The 17,636-nt window shown below is 42.2% G+C and overlaps 1 protein-coding gene across 2 annotated transcripts in view; it reads left to right on the forward strand.

The window, feature by feature from the left end:
- Nucleotides 1-14,705: 14,705 nt before the first annotated feature.
- Hsf2 (heat shock transcription factor 2) overlaps nucleotides 14,706-17,636 on the forward strand; it is a 29,019-nt gene continuing 26,088 nt past the window's right edge. For both annotated transcript variants that reach the window (XM_051164546.1, XM_051164548.1), the window contains exon 1: nucleotides 14,706-14,884. In XM_051164546.1, the coding sequence (XP_051020503.1) occupies nucleotides 14,792-14,884 (93 nt within the window). In that variant the 5' untranslated portion in view covers nucleotides 14,706-14,791. The remainder of the gene's footprint in view (nucleotides 14,885-17,636) is intronic.

Below are 17,636 nucleotides of genomic sequence, written 5' to 3' on the forward strand. Positions count from 1 at the left end.
CAAGGCATCGTCAGGTCTGGTTTCTTCAGAGATATCTCATCTTGGCTTTTGAGATCGTTGCCGGTTCTTTGTGCACACACAGTCCCCCTCAGTCTGTACCACATCTGTACCCTAAAGTCTTTTTGAGAGAATACCAGTGATCCAGGATCAAGTGCTCCCACATGACCTCACTTACCCTAATTACACATCTTAAAGGCCTTATCTACAATACAGTCATTTGCATTCTGAGGTACCAAGGAAGTTTTCTACACAGACTTTGATGTGGGGGTAAATAAAGAGTCTCTAACATCTACTTTCAACATCCAAGTGATCTATCTGGTGCAAGGAGGCTCTGAGTTGGAATACTCAGTTTATTTGTGTTTTTCTATAAACACAGGAATCGGAGCATACTTTTGTTGGGGTAAGGAAGGGATTTATTTGTTGCGGATTTTGAGATTTTATGAATCATTAAACTAAGATCATGGAGGAGAAAGTAGAATTTTACCGTACTTTCTACTGGCCTCTCAAATCTTCATGTACTTTCATTTACCAGCCCATGACTAAGAGCCAAGAAAGCTGCCCAGTCAAGTGGTATCTTTGGATGCATGGTTAGCAAATTGCATAAAAGTTGGAGTACTAATTAGAAAACTGTAACTATACCAATTTATAAATTTGAGAGGCTTCCATTCTGGATGGAGATGGGGTTAGTAGGCACCCATTTCAGATGTATAGCATACAACAGACCTGGAATGTGAAGTTTGGTTTGAATTCCTTTAGAACAACAGGGAATAAATCATAAAGTAGGAGGAAGACACATCTCCAATACTGCACACACAAACACATACACTGCAATAGTGAACCAGAGAGAGTCTGAACAAGCTTCTCTGGGTCTCAATACTATAGACATCTTCATAAATACTTGTTCCCTTCCTTTTCATCTCATAGCTGAGTGGGAGCAAAGGAGATAGTTGGAGAAAATTAGAACTTAATCTGGTAAAAACTAAAGAACAAGGAATTTGGTCCCAGAGCAACATAAAATTACATCAGCAGCAGCCAATGTTAAAAAAAAAAAAAAAAAAAAAAAAGTCAAAAAAAAAAATGTCGCTAGTAACAGAATTTAGCTCTTGGCATTGTAATACTATCTTATTAAAATAACAAAGAAGTAAATTATTTTCTTCCATTTCTAACCAGTGATGAAATCTTACCCGAACTCTCATTATTAAATTCTTTTGTGAGGCTTAGGCATTTGTTACTGCTATAGAAGCAGGCCGTTGACATTTCTGGTTGCTAGACACATCATATCCTTGCAAGCATATACAATAGTAGCATTCTGTTGGCTCAAATGTGCGACTTTTTAATCAGCAGGATTCTGTTTTTTTACATGCTGCACAATTTTAGAAAGATTAGACTTACCATTCAAATTATACACAAAAACCTAAATCCACTAATCTAGAGAAACATAAGCTCTAGTATTTAGAGACTTGTGTCTAAGAAAAAAATTTTGTATGCAGTGTCATTAAAGAACAACAACAAAAAAAAGGAATCTAAGCCTTGAGACAAAGATGCCCATTGGTAGCAAAATGACTACAGTGTGCTAGTCACACCGCAGAAAGCCATGGGATCATTAAAAGGAGGAATGTAAGTATATTGATTATTAAGTAATCTAAGTTTAGCTGTGTTAGTTGACTTGAAAGGATTTCTACTATGTGTTGTCAAGACAGAAAAGCAAAATATATCAACCTATGTATAGGCACCAATGTGCAAAGCCTGTTATTTTCAATAGTCAAAAAATGGGGAGCAACCAATGTATGGAATAGACAAGCCGAATGTATGTTCCCAACATATATAAGATAAATGCTACAAGATAAATGAACCCTAAGGACATGGTGCCAAGAGAAAGGAGCCATTCACAGAAAAAACAAAAAAAACAAAAAAAACAAAAACAACAAGAAAAATAGTATGTGATCCTATGTAGAAGAGATAGAGTACCCAAATTTGCAGACAGAAAGTAAAGGGTTCTCTGTAAGAAACTAGAGAGAAGAAGAAGGTGGTAGTTTTATGAGTATTAGCGCTATGGATTTTCAAGATAAAAGGAGATCTGCAGCTGTGTTGCACAACTGGAACGTGTTTAACACTATTAAACCTTGCACTTACAACAGTTACCACTGACTGGGTGTGGTAGTACATGAGTGACCTAGCACTCAGGAGGCAGAGGCAGGTGGATCAGTAATTCCAGGGCATCTTCAACTACATAGAGAGTTCGTCCAGGTCAGCCTGGAGACCTGAGACACTGTCTCAAACAAAAACAAAAATAGCACCACACAAAAGCACAGAACACTCAACTATACTAAAGTTAAAATTAAACTTTACGAAGTTTAGAAAGGCAGAGTGGTACCTGCCTGTAGTCCCAGTTACTTTGAGGCAAGAGGTTCAAGACAAGCCTATAACCCTAGCCAACAACACCCCACAAGAAAAAAAGCAACAAACCTAAAGATCTATGTGTGGAAATGTCAATAAACCCTTCATGTGTATATAAACATATATACGCTCTAGTGCAGAAGAGCTGGAAGGTTGCCACCAGGTTGTCAAATGAATTTCCTTGTGTAACTTGATAAGGGGTAACAACTGTTCTAGTTGTTAGTGACACACAACCTATGTGGAAACAATGGGAGGTCATCACAACGCAAAGCTGCCATACGTGGTGGCTGGTGAGATCTTGGAAGATAGTCCTAAGGCATGGAGAGAGGTTGCAGTCATTTGTAATAATCTGTAAAAGCAAGCACTGAGATTCAGCCTCTTCACTGAACTCATTGTTGGAAGAAAGAAGAATCTCGTTTGTTGCTCAAGTTTAGACTTCATTGTCACACTCCCACTTGGAAGAATTAAACTCAATTAAATTAATATTCCCAATGATTGGATTGTTCTGGTAGCTCTCAAAGAATTCCACATGCTGTGGAATGTTACCCCTGGGAACCTAAATCTCAGTTGGAATTCTTCTACACGTACACTGATGAGTCATCCAGAGAACACAAAAGTTGTTTGGCATGTATATGAACCCGAGGAAGGGTGCTGCCTAGAAGACATTACAGTAACTACATGCAGCCGCTCAAGCAAAAGTCAGCTGGCAAAACAGCTGGCTTCTACTGCAGTGTGAATGAGAACTTCTTCCCTGGTCTTGGGTATTTGAGTACTTGGTCCCCAGCTGGTGGCATGGTTTGGGTAAGTTTAGAAGGTGTGGCCTTGCTAAAGAAGGAATGTCATCAGAGAGGGGCCTTGAGTTTCTACATGCTGCACCATTCACACCGTACTCTCTCTCTCTCTCTCTCTCTCTCTCTCTCTCTCTCTCTCTCTCTCCCTCCCTCCCTCACTCCCTCTCTCCCCCCGCCGCCCCCCATCTGCCTGCAGCTCAGGATGTAAGCACTCAGCTTTCACCTCGAGCTGCCATGCACTCTGTCTTCATGGACTCCCACCTCTCTAGAACTGTAAACTAACATACACTCCTTATTCTGTACATTGCCTTGGTTCATGGTATTTTATCACAACAATAGAAAAGTGAGGAATACTTTAAAGTCTGGAAAGCTGGGTCTCTGCCATGATTTAAAAAATAAACTATCAAAGCCACATAAAACCAATTAATAAACTTGTTAATAAAACTTTAAAATGGACACCATTTGTCGCACAAGATCCAACACTCAGTATTAATAACCTGGGATGCTTTGTGCCCTGCAGCAATGGAGAGCTCCAGGAATGTGCATGAGTCTCGCATGGCCTGAATACAGAGGTTATGGGCTGTGCAGTCTGTGGGCATCAGACACAGAAGTGGCTTCAATATAAGGAAAGAACTCACTTCTCCAAATGTTTAATAGGATTTGGCTATATTCCCAAAACATTAAGTTTAAAGTAGCAATTTCATGTGGATAGTTTTATTTTAAAATCTGAAGTTATTAATTAGATTTCTATTTAGCTTAAGAGTTTACAGTTCTAAATTTTCACAATCTAAATCCATGAGCATAATTTCATAATTTTTTAGTGTCCAGTATTTACTTTTATACTTTAGAAAACTACATTCGCTTTTTGTGCTTTGAATTTTGTTTATTTTTAAGAGTTTGATGAATATTACCCCTAACCACAAATTTTGAGACAACTTTAATAAGGACAAACCAACCAGTGGCTTTACTGCAATAAAGATTTATAACAATAATTATATTAAATGACCATGTAACAATAATTATATAATTATAAGCTATACTTACATAATTTAAATTATATAGTTAATAATTATCCGAATCACAGACTGGGTATGGTATAACATGGCCATAATCCCAGCACATGGGGGGAGCTAACTCAAAAGCCACAACTTCAAAGCCAGCTTATTCTACATAGTGAGTTCCAGGCCAACCAGGGCTGCACAGCAAGACCCTATCTGAAAATTAATAATAATAATTATTATTATTATAAATAAAAATTAACAACAATAATAATTATAATATCTTTGTTATTCATTAGAAAACACCTTTCCACCAATGCCTAGGGTTGGGAATCAGGCAATTGCCCTACCACTGGCCCACATGTTCACCTTCTAAATCATCTTAGAAAGCTTTATACATTGTTGTCATGAACACGCATTAAACAAGGCAGGAAAAAAAGACACATTTTAATGTTTTGATGAACAATTTGTTAATGTGATTCATGGGCTTTAAGTGCTCTAGGAATGGTGGGTGGCCCTCCATTTTTTATTCTGGCCTCAGGGATAGAATTACATAACGATGTAATTTATGAGAACCCAAAGGTGTGGATATCTTCACAAGGTCATGGGTTATCACTCAAGGTATTACGACTTCCAATTGGGCCAATGGTTCAAAAGAAAACACTGCTTTTAGTTGATATAATTACTCTGAATTTTATTTGTACTACCAAAAAGTAAAAATTCCTTTCTACATCCATCATTATAACTAACAAAACTTCTGATGGTCCTTTTAAAAGGAGAACAAGATAAGCTTTCACATGTTAGGCGTCTGATAATCTTTCTAATGCTAATTAACTGCCCAAAAAGTATGCATCCATCATTATAATATTTCAAGTGTTAATTTACCCAAGAGTACAGATTACAATGAACTATTACACTCTATAATATTGCTTAAATGGTATTTCACAGCAAAGTAGAGTAAATGTAACAACCATTGCATATTAGAGGAATAAAAATTAAGTCTTCTGCTATTAATTAGAAATTATTTCTTATGTCCTACAAGGTCATGATTAAGATAACATCAAACTTTGTTTTGGAAGGTCATCGTTACGTAATTCTATGCTGGGGCCATGGCTTGAGCCTTTGCTTGATTGTATCATATCACATACTATGAATGAATTATTCCTTCAACACTCACTGCTTTTTCCAACCCAACATTTCAAATTCCTTCCACAATACTCTCCTAAATAATGTAGTTAGGTCTGTCACATCATTCCCCAAGTCTTGGTATCAATTTACCAGAATAGAAAGATAATTTTTCTCACTCTAGCTGGTGCTTGGGTACTGTTCATATTGCCTAAACACCAAAAATTTAGAAGTGTTCCCACCAATCTTACCTTTCCATAAACACTTCTGAGGTCATGACAGCAGTTGCATCTTCTAGAAGCCAATATTTACATTTTAATCCAGTATTCAAATTAAGAGTATACCTCTGAGCTCAGTCCATATACAACTCATTTAATATTTGCAGTAGCTCAAATATAACTGTCTTCAGAGATATTTGCAATGAGATAATTTGCAATAATAGGTCACTTAAATTCCATTATTTAGAAAGATAAACTACAAACTCCTTTATCTTTACCTGCAACGTCAATTGAAATGATGAGGAATGGAAATTGTAGCCTTAAGATAATTCTATTCTGGTGAAAATAACAGAAGGATTGCAACTCACTTATGTGTCAACTAACTACTGTATTTTTCCAGCATATAAGACAGCTTTTTAACCGCCGCCTTCCCCGAAAAAGCTGTGCCAAAGTCGAGAGTTGTCTTTAAATGCTGGGTACTTACCTGCAGCTTGCTTCCACTTGCTTCTTAATGTCTGGTGCCTACAGTGGTGGCGGTGTGTGTACCAGGGCTGATTTCCCGCTCTCTGCTTCTCTGTGGGGAGTATGAAGCAGGGAGGTTCAAGCTGCACCGGTCTTCTACAACCTGGAGAAGAATTTGAGCATTCCCCGCCCATTCGACTCTGAGGGCGGAGCATCTTCCGGTTGCGTGTGGAACCGCCTTAAAGGGGCAGTGTAGGCTGGCACTGGCTGGCTGTGCCCTGCCTGAATATAGACACATGCCCGCACCTGCTGCACAGGGTGTGTGTTGGAAGAGGAAGAAGGTAGTCTTATACGGCCACTATATTCCAAACTATATTTTAACTGTAAAAGTTGGGGGTCGTTTATACATGTTTCTGCTGCTTCCAGATCTTTCCCTTATCTAGACCTGCTTTATTTCTAAACAGCAAACTCTACAGGGGTTTAAATAGGACATAGAGAGTACATCTATATTCCTGTGGTCTGCTGGATTGTCTGTCAAAGAACACCACCACTCTGTTTCTGAAAAGACTAAAGACTGTGTTCTAGTTACCTCCTGTCCCTGAGATAAAGGCTATGATCTAAAGCAACTCAGATCGGAAAGGGTTTGTATAGATTACATGATACAGTTGATCGTCGAAGGAAGAAACTGAAGCAGAGACCATAGAGGAATGCAATGTCCTGGCTTGCTTCCTCTGGCTTGCTCAGCAACCTTTCCTTATAGAACCCAGGACCACCTTACCCAGGGATGACCCTGTCCACAGTGGGCTGGGCCATTCTATATTACACAGTCATCAAGAAAATGCATCACAGACATGTCTGCAGGCCAATGTGACACAGGCAGTTCCTCAGTTGTGGGTCTCTCTTTCCAGGTGACTCTAGTTTGTGTCAAATTGACAAAAGCTAACGGAGACAGATGGTATTAAAGTGTTTAAATTGCCTACCCATATTAGGTGCTTACCTTGCCAAGTTTTGCTTCCTGTCCAGCAGCAATAGCTAGAAGAGATTAGATAAGAGGTGACTAACCACCACTGTTTTGGGGGCGTAGGACTCTCAATACTTAAGATACACTTGTGTGCAAACCTAGACTACATCATTGCATTAACTGGAAAGGTCAGTTGGATGCTAACAAATTCAACACCATATGGCATTTTAAGCCCACACCTGCTGCAAACCAAACCAACTCACTCCCTACCTCACCTATGTGTCTGTCACACATTGTGGCCTTAGGAAGAAGAATGTTATTGAACTGCCTTAGTATTTTTTGTCACTCTGACACAAGTTATCTGAGAAGACAACCTCAGCTAATGCCTCCATCTGATTGCCTGGAGGGTATTGTTTCTTGGTTAACATTTATGCAGAAGGGCCTAGCTTACTATGTGTGGTGCCACCCTGGGCTAGGCTGTTTAAAGAAAAAAAAACTGGTTGAGCAAGCCATAAGGAGCAAACGAGTAAGCAGCACTCCTCCATGTTCTTGTTTCCAGGTTCTTGCTTTGAATGCCTGCCCTCTCATCTTCTTTTTTAAATTAATTTATTCAGATTACATCTCAATTGTTTTTTAAAGATTTATTTATTTATTACATATACAGTGTTCTGCCGCATGTACACCTGTACATCAGAAGAGGGATACCGATCTCCTGATAGATGGTTGTGAACCACCATGTGGTTGCTGGGAATTAAACTCAGGACCTCAGGAAGAGCAGACAGTGCTCTTAACCCCTGAGCCATTTCTCAATTGCTATCTCATCCCTTGTATCCTCCCATTCCTCCCTCCCTCCTGCTTTCACCCTATTCCCCTGCCCTAGGTCTGTGACCCAGTGGGACCTCCTCCCCCACTATATGCTCATAGGCTATCAAGTCTCGTCTTGGTAGCCTGCTTAGTCTTTCTCTGAGTTCCATCAGGCCTCCCCACGAAGAGGAAGTGGTCAAATATAGGGGACCAGAGTTCACATCCGAGTCAGTCCCTGCTCTCCACTCAACTGGGGAGAATGTATTTTCCCTTGGCTAGATCTAAGTAGGGGTTCGATGCTTGCTGCAAGTACTATCCTTGGTTGGTACAGAAGTTTGAGCAGAACCCCTGGGCCCCGATCCTCCCATCATGATGTTCTTCTTGTAGGTTTGTAGGACCCTCTGGATCCTTCTATTTCTCCATTCTCCCATACTTCTCTCACCTAGAGTCCCTATAGGATGTCCTCATATCTATCCCAATCTTCTGGTAAGTGAAGACATTCATGAAACATGCCTCCTGGGCTAGTGTCCAATTATAAGTGAGTATATACTATATGAGTCTTTCTGCTTCTGGGTTAACTCACTCAGTATGACCATTTTTAGTTCCATCCATTTGTCCACAAATTTCAGGATTTCCTTGTTTTTTATAGCTGTGTAGTATTCCATAGTGTAAATGTACCACAGTTTCTTTATCCATTCTTCTACTGAGGGACATTTAGGTTGTTTCCAGATTCTGGCTATTAAGAATAAGGCTGCTATGAACATGGTTGAACATATGTCCTTGTTCTGTGGTGAAGCATCCAGGGAGTGGAATAGCTGGGTCTTGCGGAAGCCTTATTCCCAGTTTTCTGAGATAGCACCAAATAGATTTCCAAAGTGGTTGTACAAGTTTGCATTCCCACCAGCAATGAAGGAGGGTTCCCCTTTCTCCACATCCTTGCCAGCATGTGCTGTCACTTGAGTTTTTTATCTTAGCCGTTCTGATGGGTGTAAGATGGAATCTCAGAGTTGTTTTGATTTGCATTTCTCTGATGACTAAAGACATTGAGCATTTAAGTGTTTCTCAGCCATTCGATATTCCTCTGTTGAGAATTCTCTGTCTAGTTCTGAGCTCCATTTCTTAATTGGGTTATTGGGTTTGGTGGTATTTAATTTATTGAGTTCTTTATATATTTTGGCTATTAGACCTTTGTCAGATGTAGGGTTGGTGAAGATCTTTTGCCAGTCTGTAGGCTGTCACTTTGTTCTGTTGACTGTGTCTTCTGTCTTACAGAAGCTTCTTAGCCTCACAAGGTCCCATTTATTGATTGTTGACATTAAGGCCTGGGATGTTGGTGTTCTGTTCAGGAAGTTGTCTCCTGTGCCAATGTGTTCCAGGCTCTTCCCCACTTTTTCTTCTAACCAATTTAGTGTCTCTGGTTTTATGTTGAGGTCTTTAATCCATGTGGACTTGAGTTTTGTGCATGGTGATAAATACAGATCTAATTGCATTTTTCTACATGTAGACATCCAGTTAGATCAGCACCATTTGTTGAAGATGCTATCCTTTTTCCATTTCGTCTTTTTAGGGTGGACAAGTAAAAGCTGATGTGCACCCTCCTGCTTTTGGTCCTGATGTTTAATCACAACAAGTAGAAAGAAAACTAAGGCAAAAATTGGTAGCAAGAGTGGAGGAATGCTGTGGCAGTCCTGACCATATTGTTTAGGGGAGGGTTGTGCAAGGAGTTTGACACAGTGGGCTGGAAAAAACAATGAGTGTTTAGGGATTAATGAGCTCTTGTGGAGACTTGGAAGATAATTGTGAGAACAGTGCATTATCTGGGAGAAAATGGAGGCCGGGGTTGGCATATTTCAGAAGGAAGCTTGAGAGTCTCTCACAGATTTTATAGTAGTTATTCACATGATACTTTGTATTACCAATCTGGCATTTCTGCTCAGCTGGAGCTAAAGAATTAGCTGTGATTACGAAGAGACCAATACCACTGAAGTGAAACTTTTACTGGAACAAATGATTCTGGTTAGCAGGAGTTAAGTCAGCTATTGATTAAGAAGATATTAGCATCGTTGAAGTGGAATTTTCAGGAAGTATTTTCTCATGTCCAGGACACTGATACTGTTTAGAGAGGACCAAGGCTGCAACTCTTGCCATCAGCTGAATTTGGTAACGTGTAAAAATCTCCCAGGTGACTCTGGTTTTGAAGGCATGAAGGGATCCTGGAGAATCAAGGTTTGGCACTGTGAAAAGCCAGAAGAGGGCATTGGTAAAGGTGGTAAAGGCAGTGGCAACCCTGGGACTTAAGGGGTCCGGTAGAGGAGCTGAGGCTTGGCACCATTTGGTGGGTCAGAGCCCCGGGAGAGGCTGCTAGTGAAGATGCAGCTCAGGTGCTGTGCAGACCCCAACATACTGGGAATGGCAGGATCATGGGGCGACTGCCAAGAAAAGCAGCAAGTGTGGAGTGGTGCTGGCCTAAGCTTACAAGAGAAGCCACACGTTCTGTGAAAGGCAGACCCCAAGGTGGAGCTGCGCGAGTTCTCTGGAGCCCAGGACATCAGGAGGAAAGCTCGGGCGCCAGATATTGAGCTATAGGATTTGATTTACACCATTGGAGCTTGGTTTTGCTTTAGTTTGCTTGTGACTGGGCCCTCTTGATTCTTCATGCTTGAAATATGAAGATAGGGCAGGGCGTGGTCGTGCACGCCTTTAATCCTAGCACTCCGGAGGCAGAGGCAGGTGGATCCCTGAGAGTTCGAGGTGAGTCCAGGACAGCCAGGGATACACACAGAGAAACCTTGTCTCGAAAAACCAAAATAAGTAACAAACAAACAAACAAATAAATTTAAAAATATATAATGAAGATATACATCTTCATTGATTTACAGGTGCCACAATTAATATACTCTGGATGTTTGAAAGAGACAACTTTTAAAGTGTTTGGAATTTTAAATACTGTGGGGCTTTTAAAAGTTGGTATGTTTTATATTATTATATTGATATGAATATGGGACCTTAGAGATTAAAAAAGGAGAGATTACTTTTTAATATGCATTGATGAGTGACATTAACAAGGCATTTATTATTCTGGTTTGGTTTTTTGCTGTTGTTTTCGTTTATGCCAACTTCACATAAGTTGGAATTATCAGTTGAGAAAATGCCTCTATCAGATGCCCAGAGGCAAGCAACTCTGTAGGTTATTTTCTTGATTAATGATTGCTGTGGGAGGGCCCAGCTCACTGAGGGGAGCACCACCACTGGGAAGGTGGTCCTGAGAGCTATAAGCAAGCCGGGTGAGGAAGCTATGGGGACCAAGCCAGTAAGCAGCACTCCTCCATGGCCTCGGCTTCTGCTTCTGCCTCCAGGTTCCTGCCGTGACTTCACTTCAGGATGGACTGCAGCTGTCATCTGAAACAAACTATTTTCTCCCAGAGTTGCTTTTGGCCATGGTGTTTTACAGTAGCAATAGCAAGCAAAATATGGTCAGGCATGGTGGCACACACCTTTAATCCCAGCACTCGGGAGGCAGAGGCAGGCGGATTGATGTGAGTTTGAGGCCATTCTGGTCTACAAAGTGAGTCTGGGACAGCCAAGGCTAACACAGAGAAACCCTGTCTCGAGAATTTTTTTTTTTTAAAAAGCAGAGTATGGCATCAGCCTTCTTGAAAAATTGTACTGAACTTTCATAGTCCTCTTTTGAGTTCTCCACTTAGAGAAATGTCTCCCTAAAAGAGCTTAAGCATTTTGCTACTGCAATTTGTGTTTTGACTCCAGAAATGACCTCAAACCCAGGTTTTAATGATGTTCCATTATTATCTGACCTTTCCAAGATTCTGATACCCTCTCAGTGCTAATAACACCTTAGCCACACAGCTCTAATTTGAGCTAGTCCGACCTGCTCCCACTCTCCCAATTTCTTCTCAGGTAAACAAAAATGTCTGAGGTGATTGAGAGTAAATTGAATGGGCCTTTCTGATTATTAGAGTACATTTCACCCAAATGATTTTTCTAAAGCTGAAATTATCCATGTGATAAATATTTATTGAGCAGTGCCTATGTTATTAGCACGGTGTCCAGTGCTAGATATACAGGGTACCCAAGATAAGCAGTCTGCCAGACTAATGAGATGCTGAGTGGTAAATGAGCAACTGTGGCACGATAAACATCCTCATATTGTGGAAGGTAAGGTTGCACAAGCTATGGGAGCATGTGGGAGGAACAACTAATCCAGAGTTGGGGGTCATGGAAGACTAAGCAGATGGTTAGTGTTTATCTGCTTTGTATTCATTGATTTGTTAAACAAATATTAGAGAGGTGAATGTACATAAGGCACTATGTACACTATGTTTCTATTAATTATTTCCATAAACTAGTATAAATATAATAAGTTCTTATAATGTAACAGAAAAAGTATGTAAATAAAAATATGTACTTTGTTATGTTAAATGTGACAATGCCAAATTATTAAGGAAGGTTTTACAAAAACCCCACATATTCTGTGTTAGTCAGGGTACTTTAGAGAAATGGAACTGATAAAATGAGTATATTATTTTATATACATTGTTGTATATACATTATATTATGTATAATTTATGTATATGTATAATTTGTGTATATATACACACATATATGTGATTAATTAGAGTTGCCTACAGGCTGTGGTCCAGCTAGTCCAACAGTGGCTGTCTACCTCTGGGAATCAGAGAGCCCATTTAGCTGTTCAGCCCATGAAGCTGGATGTCTCAGCTGATCTTCAGGGTACTTTGGAAAGCTGAAGAAGTAGACGCCAATGCTGGAGAAGGGACGAGGCTGCCACCAACAGCAAGAGCAAGCAGGGAAGCCAGCAAGTGCTTCCTCCTCCCATGTTCTACAGAGGCTGCAAGCAAAAGTTGTGGGCCAGATTTAAGGTGGGTCTTCCCACTTTAAAAGATCTGGATTTAAAAGTGGGTCTTTCCACCTCTAATCATTCTAACAAGAAAAACTTGTCACCGGTGTCCCCGGCCACTTGGGTTTTATTTCATTCCAGATGTAGTCAAGTTGACAACCAAGAACAGTCATCATAAATTCTGTGTGGAATTCGGCTTGACCCTGCAGGTTAAGAAGGAACACGACAGAGCTAGCAACATGTCAGAATCATCCAGAGACGTGAAAGAGTGTGAACAGTTACCGGCACTACGCCTATCACGTGTGACCACGACATGAAGAGTGATTGACAGTGGATGGACTGGAAGATGATATGGCGCCACTAGGCATCTTCTGTGCCAGTTTAAGCAGACAGGACTTACTCTGTGAAGCATGGAAGCCACTGGGTGGTTTCGAGTCTCCAAGTGGCTGGTCAGGCTCCCATTTCAAACAGAGATTTGTAAGTTTGCAGTGATGGACTGGAAGCAATTTATTTGGTCTTCACCTCGGGAAGTAACTGCTGCAGAGTTTTCACTGGCATTTTACTGGTGAGGCTCCGGGGCTGGAGACCATCCCCAAACTGAGGGAAATCGACACATAGTCAGCCACATTGGAATGTTCTTGGGAACTTCTGTCCAGCCCACATTGGGAATCTGGCCGCAGCGTGGGTTCTAAGTAGCTTTGTATACTTGGGTGAATCGAATTTGTACCAAGTGAATCGGACCCTTTGGAGCCTCTTCTGTGGGTTGGTTTGAGTCTTAAATAAGATAATATACATGTAAAGCCCTTGTCAAATAAGAAAGATCTCATCAAATATTAGCCTTTAAAAAAAAAAAAATCACAATTACCCTACCATATAGCCAATTTTTGGGTAGCAAACAGTGCTGTATATGACAGTTTTTGCTTACTGAAAGTTGCACATATACATGCATATATGTATGTATATACATATATATGTTTACTTTTTTTGAGAGAGCTTGTCGTGTAGCCCAAGATGACCCCGAGCTCACTATTTAACTCAGGTTAGCCTCCTCTGCTCTATAACTCTGCCTTAGCCTCCAGAGTGCTGGGCTTACAGGTACACAACACTATACTCAGAAAAATAAAAATTCTTTCTGAGAGATCCACATGACTACAGCTACTCTTAATAGTTAAAATGTCTTATTCTCAATGAAGAAATGGGGGTGGAGTGAGGGGAGGGATTGTGCTAATAGATTAAGGAACTGTTGCAAATCACACATTGCCAGAGGAAACCGCTGCAAGGTACATGGCAAGGTATTTTGACTCAAATACTGTAAACTGGACTAATTGCTTTGAACTGGGCTTATGGCAGCCACCTGATGTTTGCTGAATTGAAAACAGCATGTTGGATGCTCTTAACAGTTGCTGGCGTCTAATAGTATATAAATTAACAAGTGCTCAGTAAAGAGCGAGCTATTATTTAAGCTTCAGGTTTTGATAAAAAAAAAGAGGGGGGGGGGTGTCTTAAATAGCCATTTTCTCCCAGTGAAAAAGGTAAAACAAAGCTCTTTATCTTTAAGATAGTTTCACCCAGGGGCCTAGCACATCTTGCTAGCAAGTGGTTCCCTGCCCCGTGTGATTTATTTCTTCCTTTAGACTGGAGCAAATTACTCTTGGCCGGCCAAACTTATGAGTCAAGGCCCCTGGGCGTTTCTGCACTCCACCAGCCACAGCCCGTGCACCCCAAACCACGTGAACCAACCAAACAAGGTTTCCCAGTACCCAGCACTGTTCCCTTAAGCAAGGATCACGTCTAAAGGGTACAAGGGAAAGGCCAAACCGCTCTAGCACCCACCCCTCCTGAGGCAGCAGCCAATCGCTTTGCTCCGTGGTACGCCCGCAGACTCAGAGGCGCGGGAGCGGAGCGCGTGGGTGGAGCGCGAATCCCGGTCCATCACGTGCTGCCTCAGGGTCTCCCCGCCTTCTTTCGCCCCGCGGCGCCGAGAGGGCGGAGTCCGGGAGCCGCCGCGCATGCTCGGTGTGCATTCCCGGGGAGCAGCTGCCGCCGCCGCCGCCACCGCCGTCGCCGCCGCTGCCGCTGCTGCCGCCGCCGCCGCCGCCGCCGCCGCCGCGACCTCCGCGTTCGGGAGTAGAATTCGGAATCCCTGCGCCTGGCTAACAATGAAGCAGAGTTCCAACGTGCCGGCTTTCCTCAGCAAATTGTGGACGCTGGTGGAGGAGACCCACACCAACGAGTTCATCACCTGGAGTCAGGTACGGTTGGGGACTCGGTGGCTTCGGAGGAGTCGTCCCCGTCGAACCGGCTCGGCTCGGCTCGGCTGGGCTCGGCGGCTCCGGCGGCCTGCGGCCTCTCCCCGCCCCCTCCCCCTCCCGCCGCGGACCCCCGGCTTTGTGTGCGCGGCGAGCCCGGCTCCTCAGGCTCCGCTCGCCACGGGCCGCGGCGGTGGTGGGGGAGGGGCGCCCTGGTAACGGTCCCGCCGGCCCGGGCGCTCGGAACCGGCCGGGGCCGCGCGTTCTGCACACTCATCCTCCGTCGTCGGCTCCCGGAGGGCGCAGAGCCCCGGGCGGGCGGGCGGGTGAGCGGGGTGAGCAGCGTTGGGCTTCTCTGAGGAAATCACCTCCGTGGGGATTGCTCGTTCTCGAGTCTGAGCTCTTTTATTGCTGGCCAAGGCAAAATGTGCAGACTCAGACTGCTCTTCCAGTAAGTTTCTCGTCTTCCCCGGCTCCCCCTTATTGTTTGGAAACAGGGCCATTTGTTTAATCAGCTTTTTAAAAATAATTATAGTAAGAGTGCCGGTAAGAGCATGTTTTAGTAACTTAGCGGGGCCGGGGAATTAAAAACGAGTCGTTGAATTTAACCGATAAGTTGCTGGCCGAGTGGTTATGTGGCTGCCTTGATCAGTTTGGTCCAGATTCTACTTATAAATAAAGATGACCTTACTCAAGCCCGGTATCTTGCCTGGTCTAAGTTATGCGTAAGATGGATGCGTTCGTTGCCTAGGTGACCCAAGGAAACCCCCCCCCCCCCTCCAGTTCCACACAAAGATTCTTTGCAGAGTGATTGTTAACACCACTAGTGCCCTTCCTTTAAGCAGACGCAATTCTTAGATTGTCGGAATCGCTTTATGAAGAGGATTGGCTTCTCTTAAGGTAGTCAGTCACTTATTCGGGGTATTTTCATGTCCACGGTTTTTGAGATGAGTACAAAATACCTAGCTGTGTGTCCAATAAATGATAGCTCTCTCCATTTCTTTTGTTCTTATTTTGTTGCTAAAACTAGTTTTCAGCCTTGCTTGCCTTTAATAGGGAACAGCAACAGAATACCTGATATTTTGACAACTATGTCACTGATTTAGGGTATTAGTGTATCACTTATTAAAAAACTTCTTTCTAGGATTTAATTTTCTTGTGTAAGTGTTGTCACACAGGTGCCCGTCCCTACCCCCTGCAGGTTGTGTATACTAAGCAATTGATTAATTCGGTACATTTGTACATAGAAGTGAAAATAAAGGCAGCTACCAGCATGTACTTAAAATAAACAGATGTCTCATGCTCTTAGTCAGTCAGAAGGATTAAAGGTTGACAAGGCTGGATTGGTAGAGGCTGTTACTCAGCTGTCTTTTAGTATTAGAAATTGGACTGAAATACTTTCCCCAACCAAGCTGAGTTTATTGAACTCCTTTAGCTCGTAAAAGGCTGCTTGTTTGCCTAAAAGTACTACCCAAATATACTGATACTTGTTTCTAATTAAAGAGTATTGTATTATGGTCTGATAACAGTTGAATTAGCCAAAACATTTTAATAGCTTTTTTGCTTTTGTTTTGTGTGAAATGTGGAGAATTAAACCAGTGCATAAACGTGAGATCTTATTGATTCTAAATGAAACAAACTACTTAATTACTTATGTTTATATCAGTAAGCCTCAGTTTATATCTTACCTGCCTGTTTCTAGAACACCAGTAGGATAGTCAACCTGTAAACTCTTAGAGTCAATGTTCTGGAGACAGAGCTGGCGCTTAATGTTGGATGAATCCGTGGAGCTGTTACAGGATGTTGGAATAGGATCACAGGTGTCCTGGGGTAGCTACAATGTGGCCCAGCATGTTTGCAGATGACAAGGTCCTATTGTAATGTCAAAGGTGGGACACCTTTGATGAGCTAATATTTGAAAAGTGGCTTATAGATCCTCTAGATAAGCCAGCTCTTTTATAGTCATTTCCAAGCATAGAGAGGCTTCGCATATTTACAGGGTCAGTGAGGCTCCCAGCAAAGTTTTGAGCTCCAAAATCTCCCCAACTTTTTATACATGTTCGTGCTATCTTTAGTTTTATAAGAGAGTGTTGCCCTCTACAGTTACTGAGAAATTCTGGATAAATGTTGTCTTGCGCTAATCCTAGTTTCTCTAGGACAGATTTCTTATTTTTGCTTTCACAGTTGTTTTTCTAAAATGAATGCCAATACTGAAACATCCCTTATCAATTGGAATGGGGGCTATCTCTGACTCTGTTAGCTGCCACTGGGTCACTTTCCCCCAGTTGGACTGCCTTGACACTCCCCCAGTGGAGAGGATGTTCTTAGTGCTGCTGTGATTTGAGGTGCCAGGGTGGATTGGTGCACTTTGGGGGCCTCCTTTTCTCTGAGAGGAGGGAGAGAGGGAGGAGGAGGAGGGAGATATGGGGCGGGTACTGGGAGGAAAAGAGGAGAGGGGGTTGGGATTGGGCTGTAAAGTGACTAAATAAATAAATGGGGGGAAAAAGAGAAAGGTACAGCTGTAATTGGTGTTAGATGGAAAACCAAAATAAGTTTTTCTCTCTCTCTTCTTAAAAGATTTTATTTGTAATCTTGTGCGTGTCTGTGTGTGGATATGTACAGTTGTGTGCACATGCCTGTGGAGGGCAGAAGAGGGAGTCAGACTTCTAGTACTAGAATTTTAGGCTATTAAGAGTCTACCCACATGAGCAGTGGGTATCAAGCTGGGGTTCTCTGTGAGAGCAGTATGTGCTCT

Source organism: Acomys russatus, chromosome 21, assembly GCF_903995435.1.
Source record: "Acomys russatus chromosome 21, mAcoRus1.1, whole genome shotgun sequence".
In the NCBI taxonomy this organism is placed as follows: domain Eukaryota; kingdom Metazoa; phylum Chordata; class Mammalia; order Rodentia; family Muridae; genus Acomys; species Acomys russatus.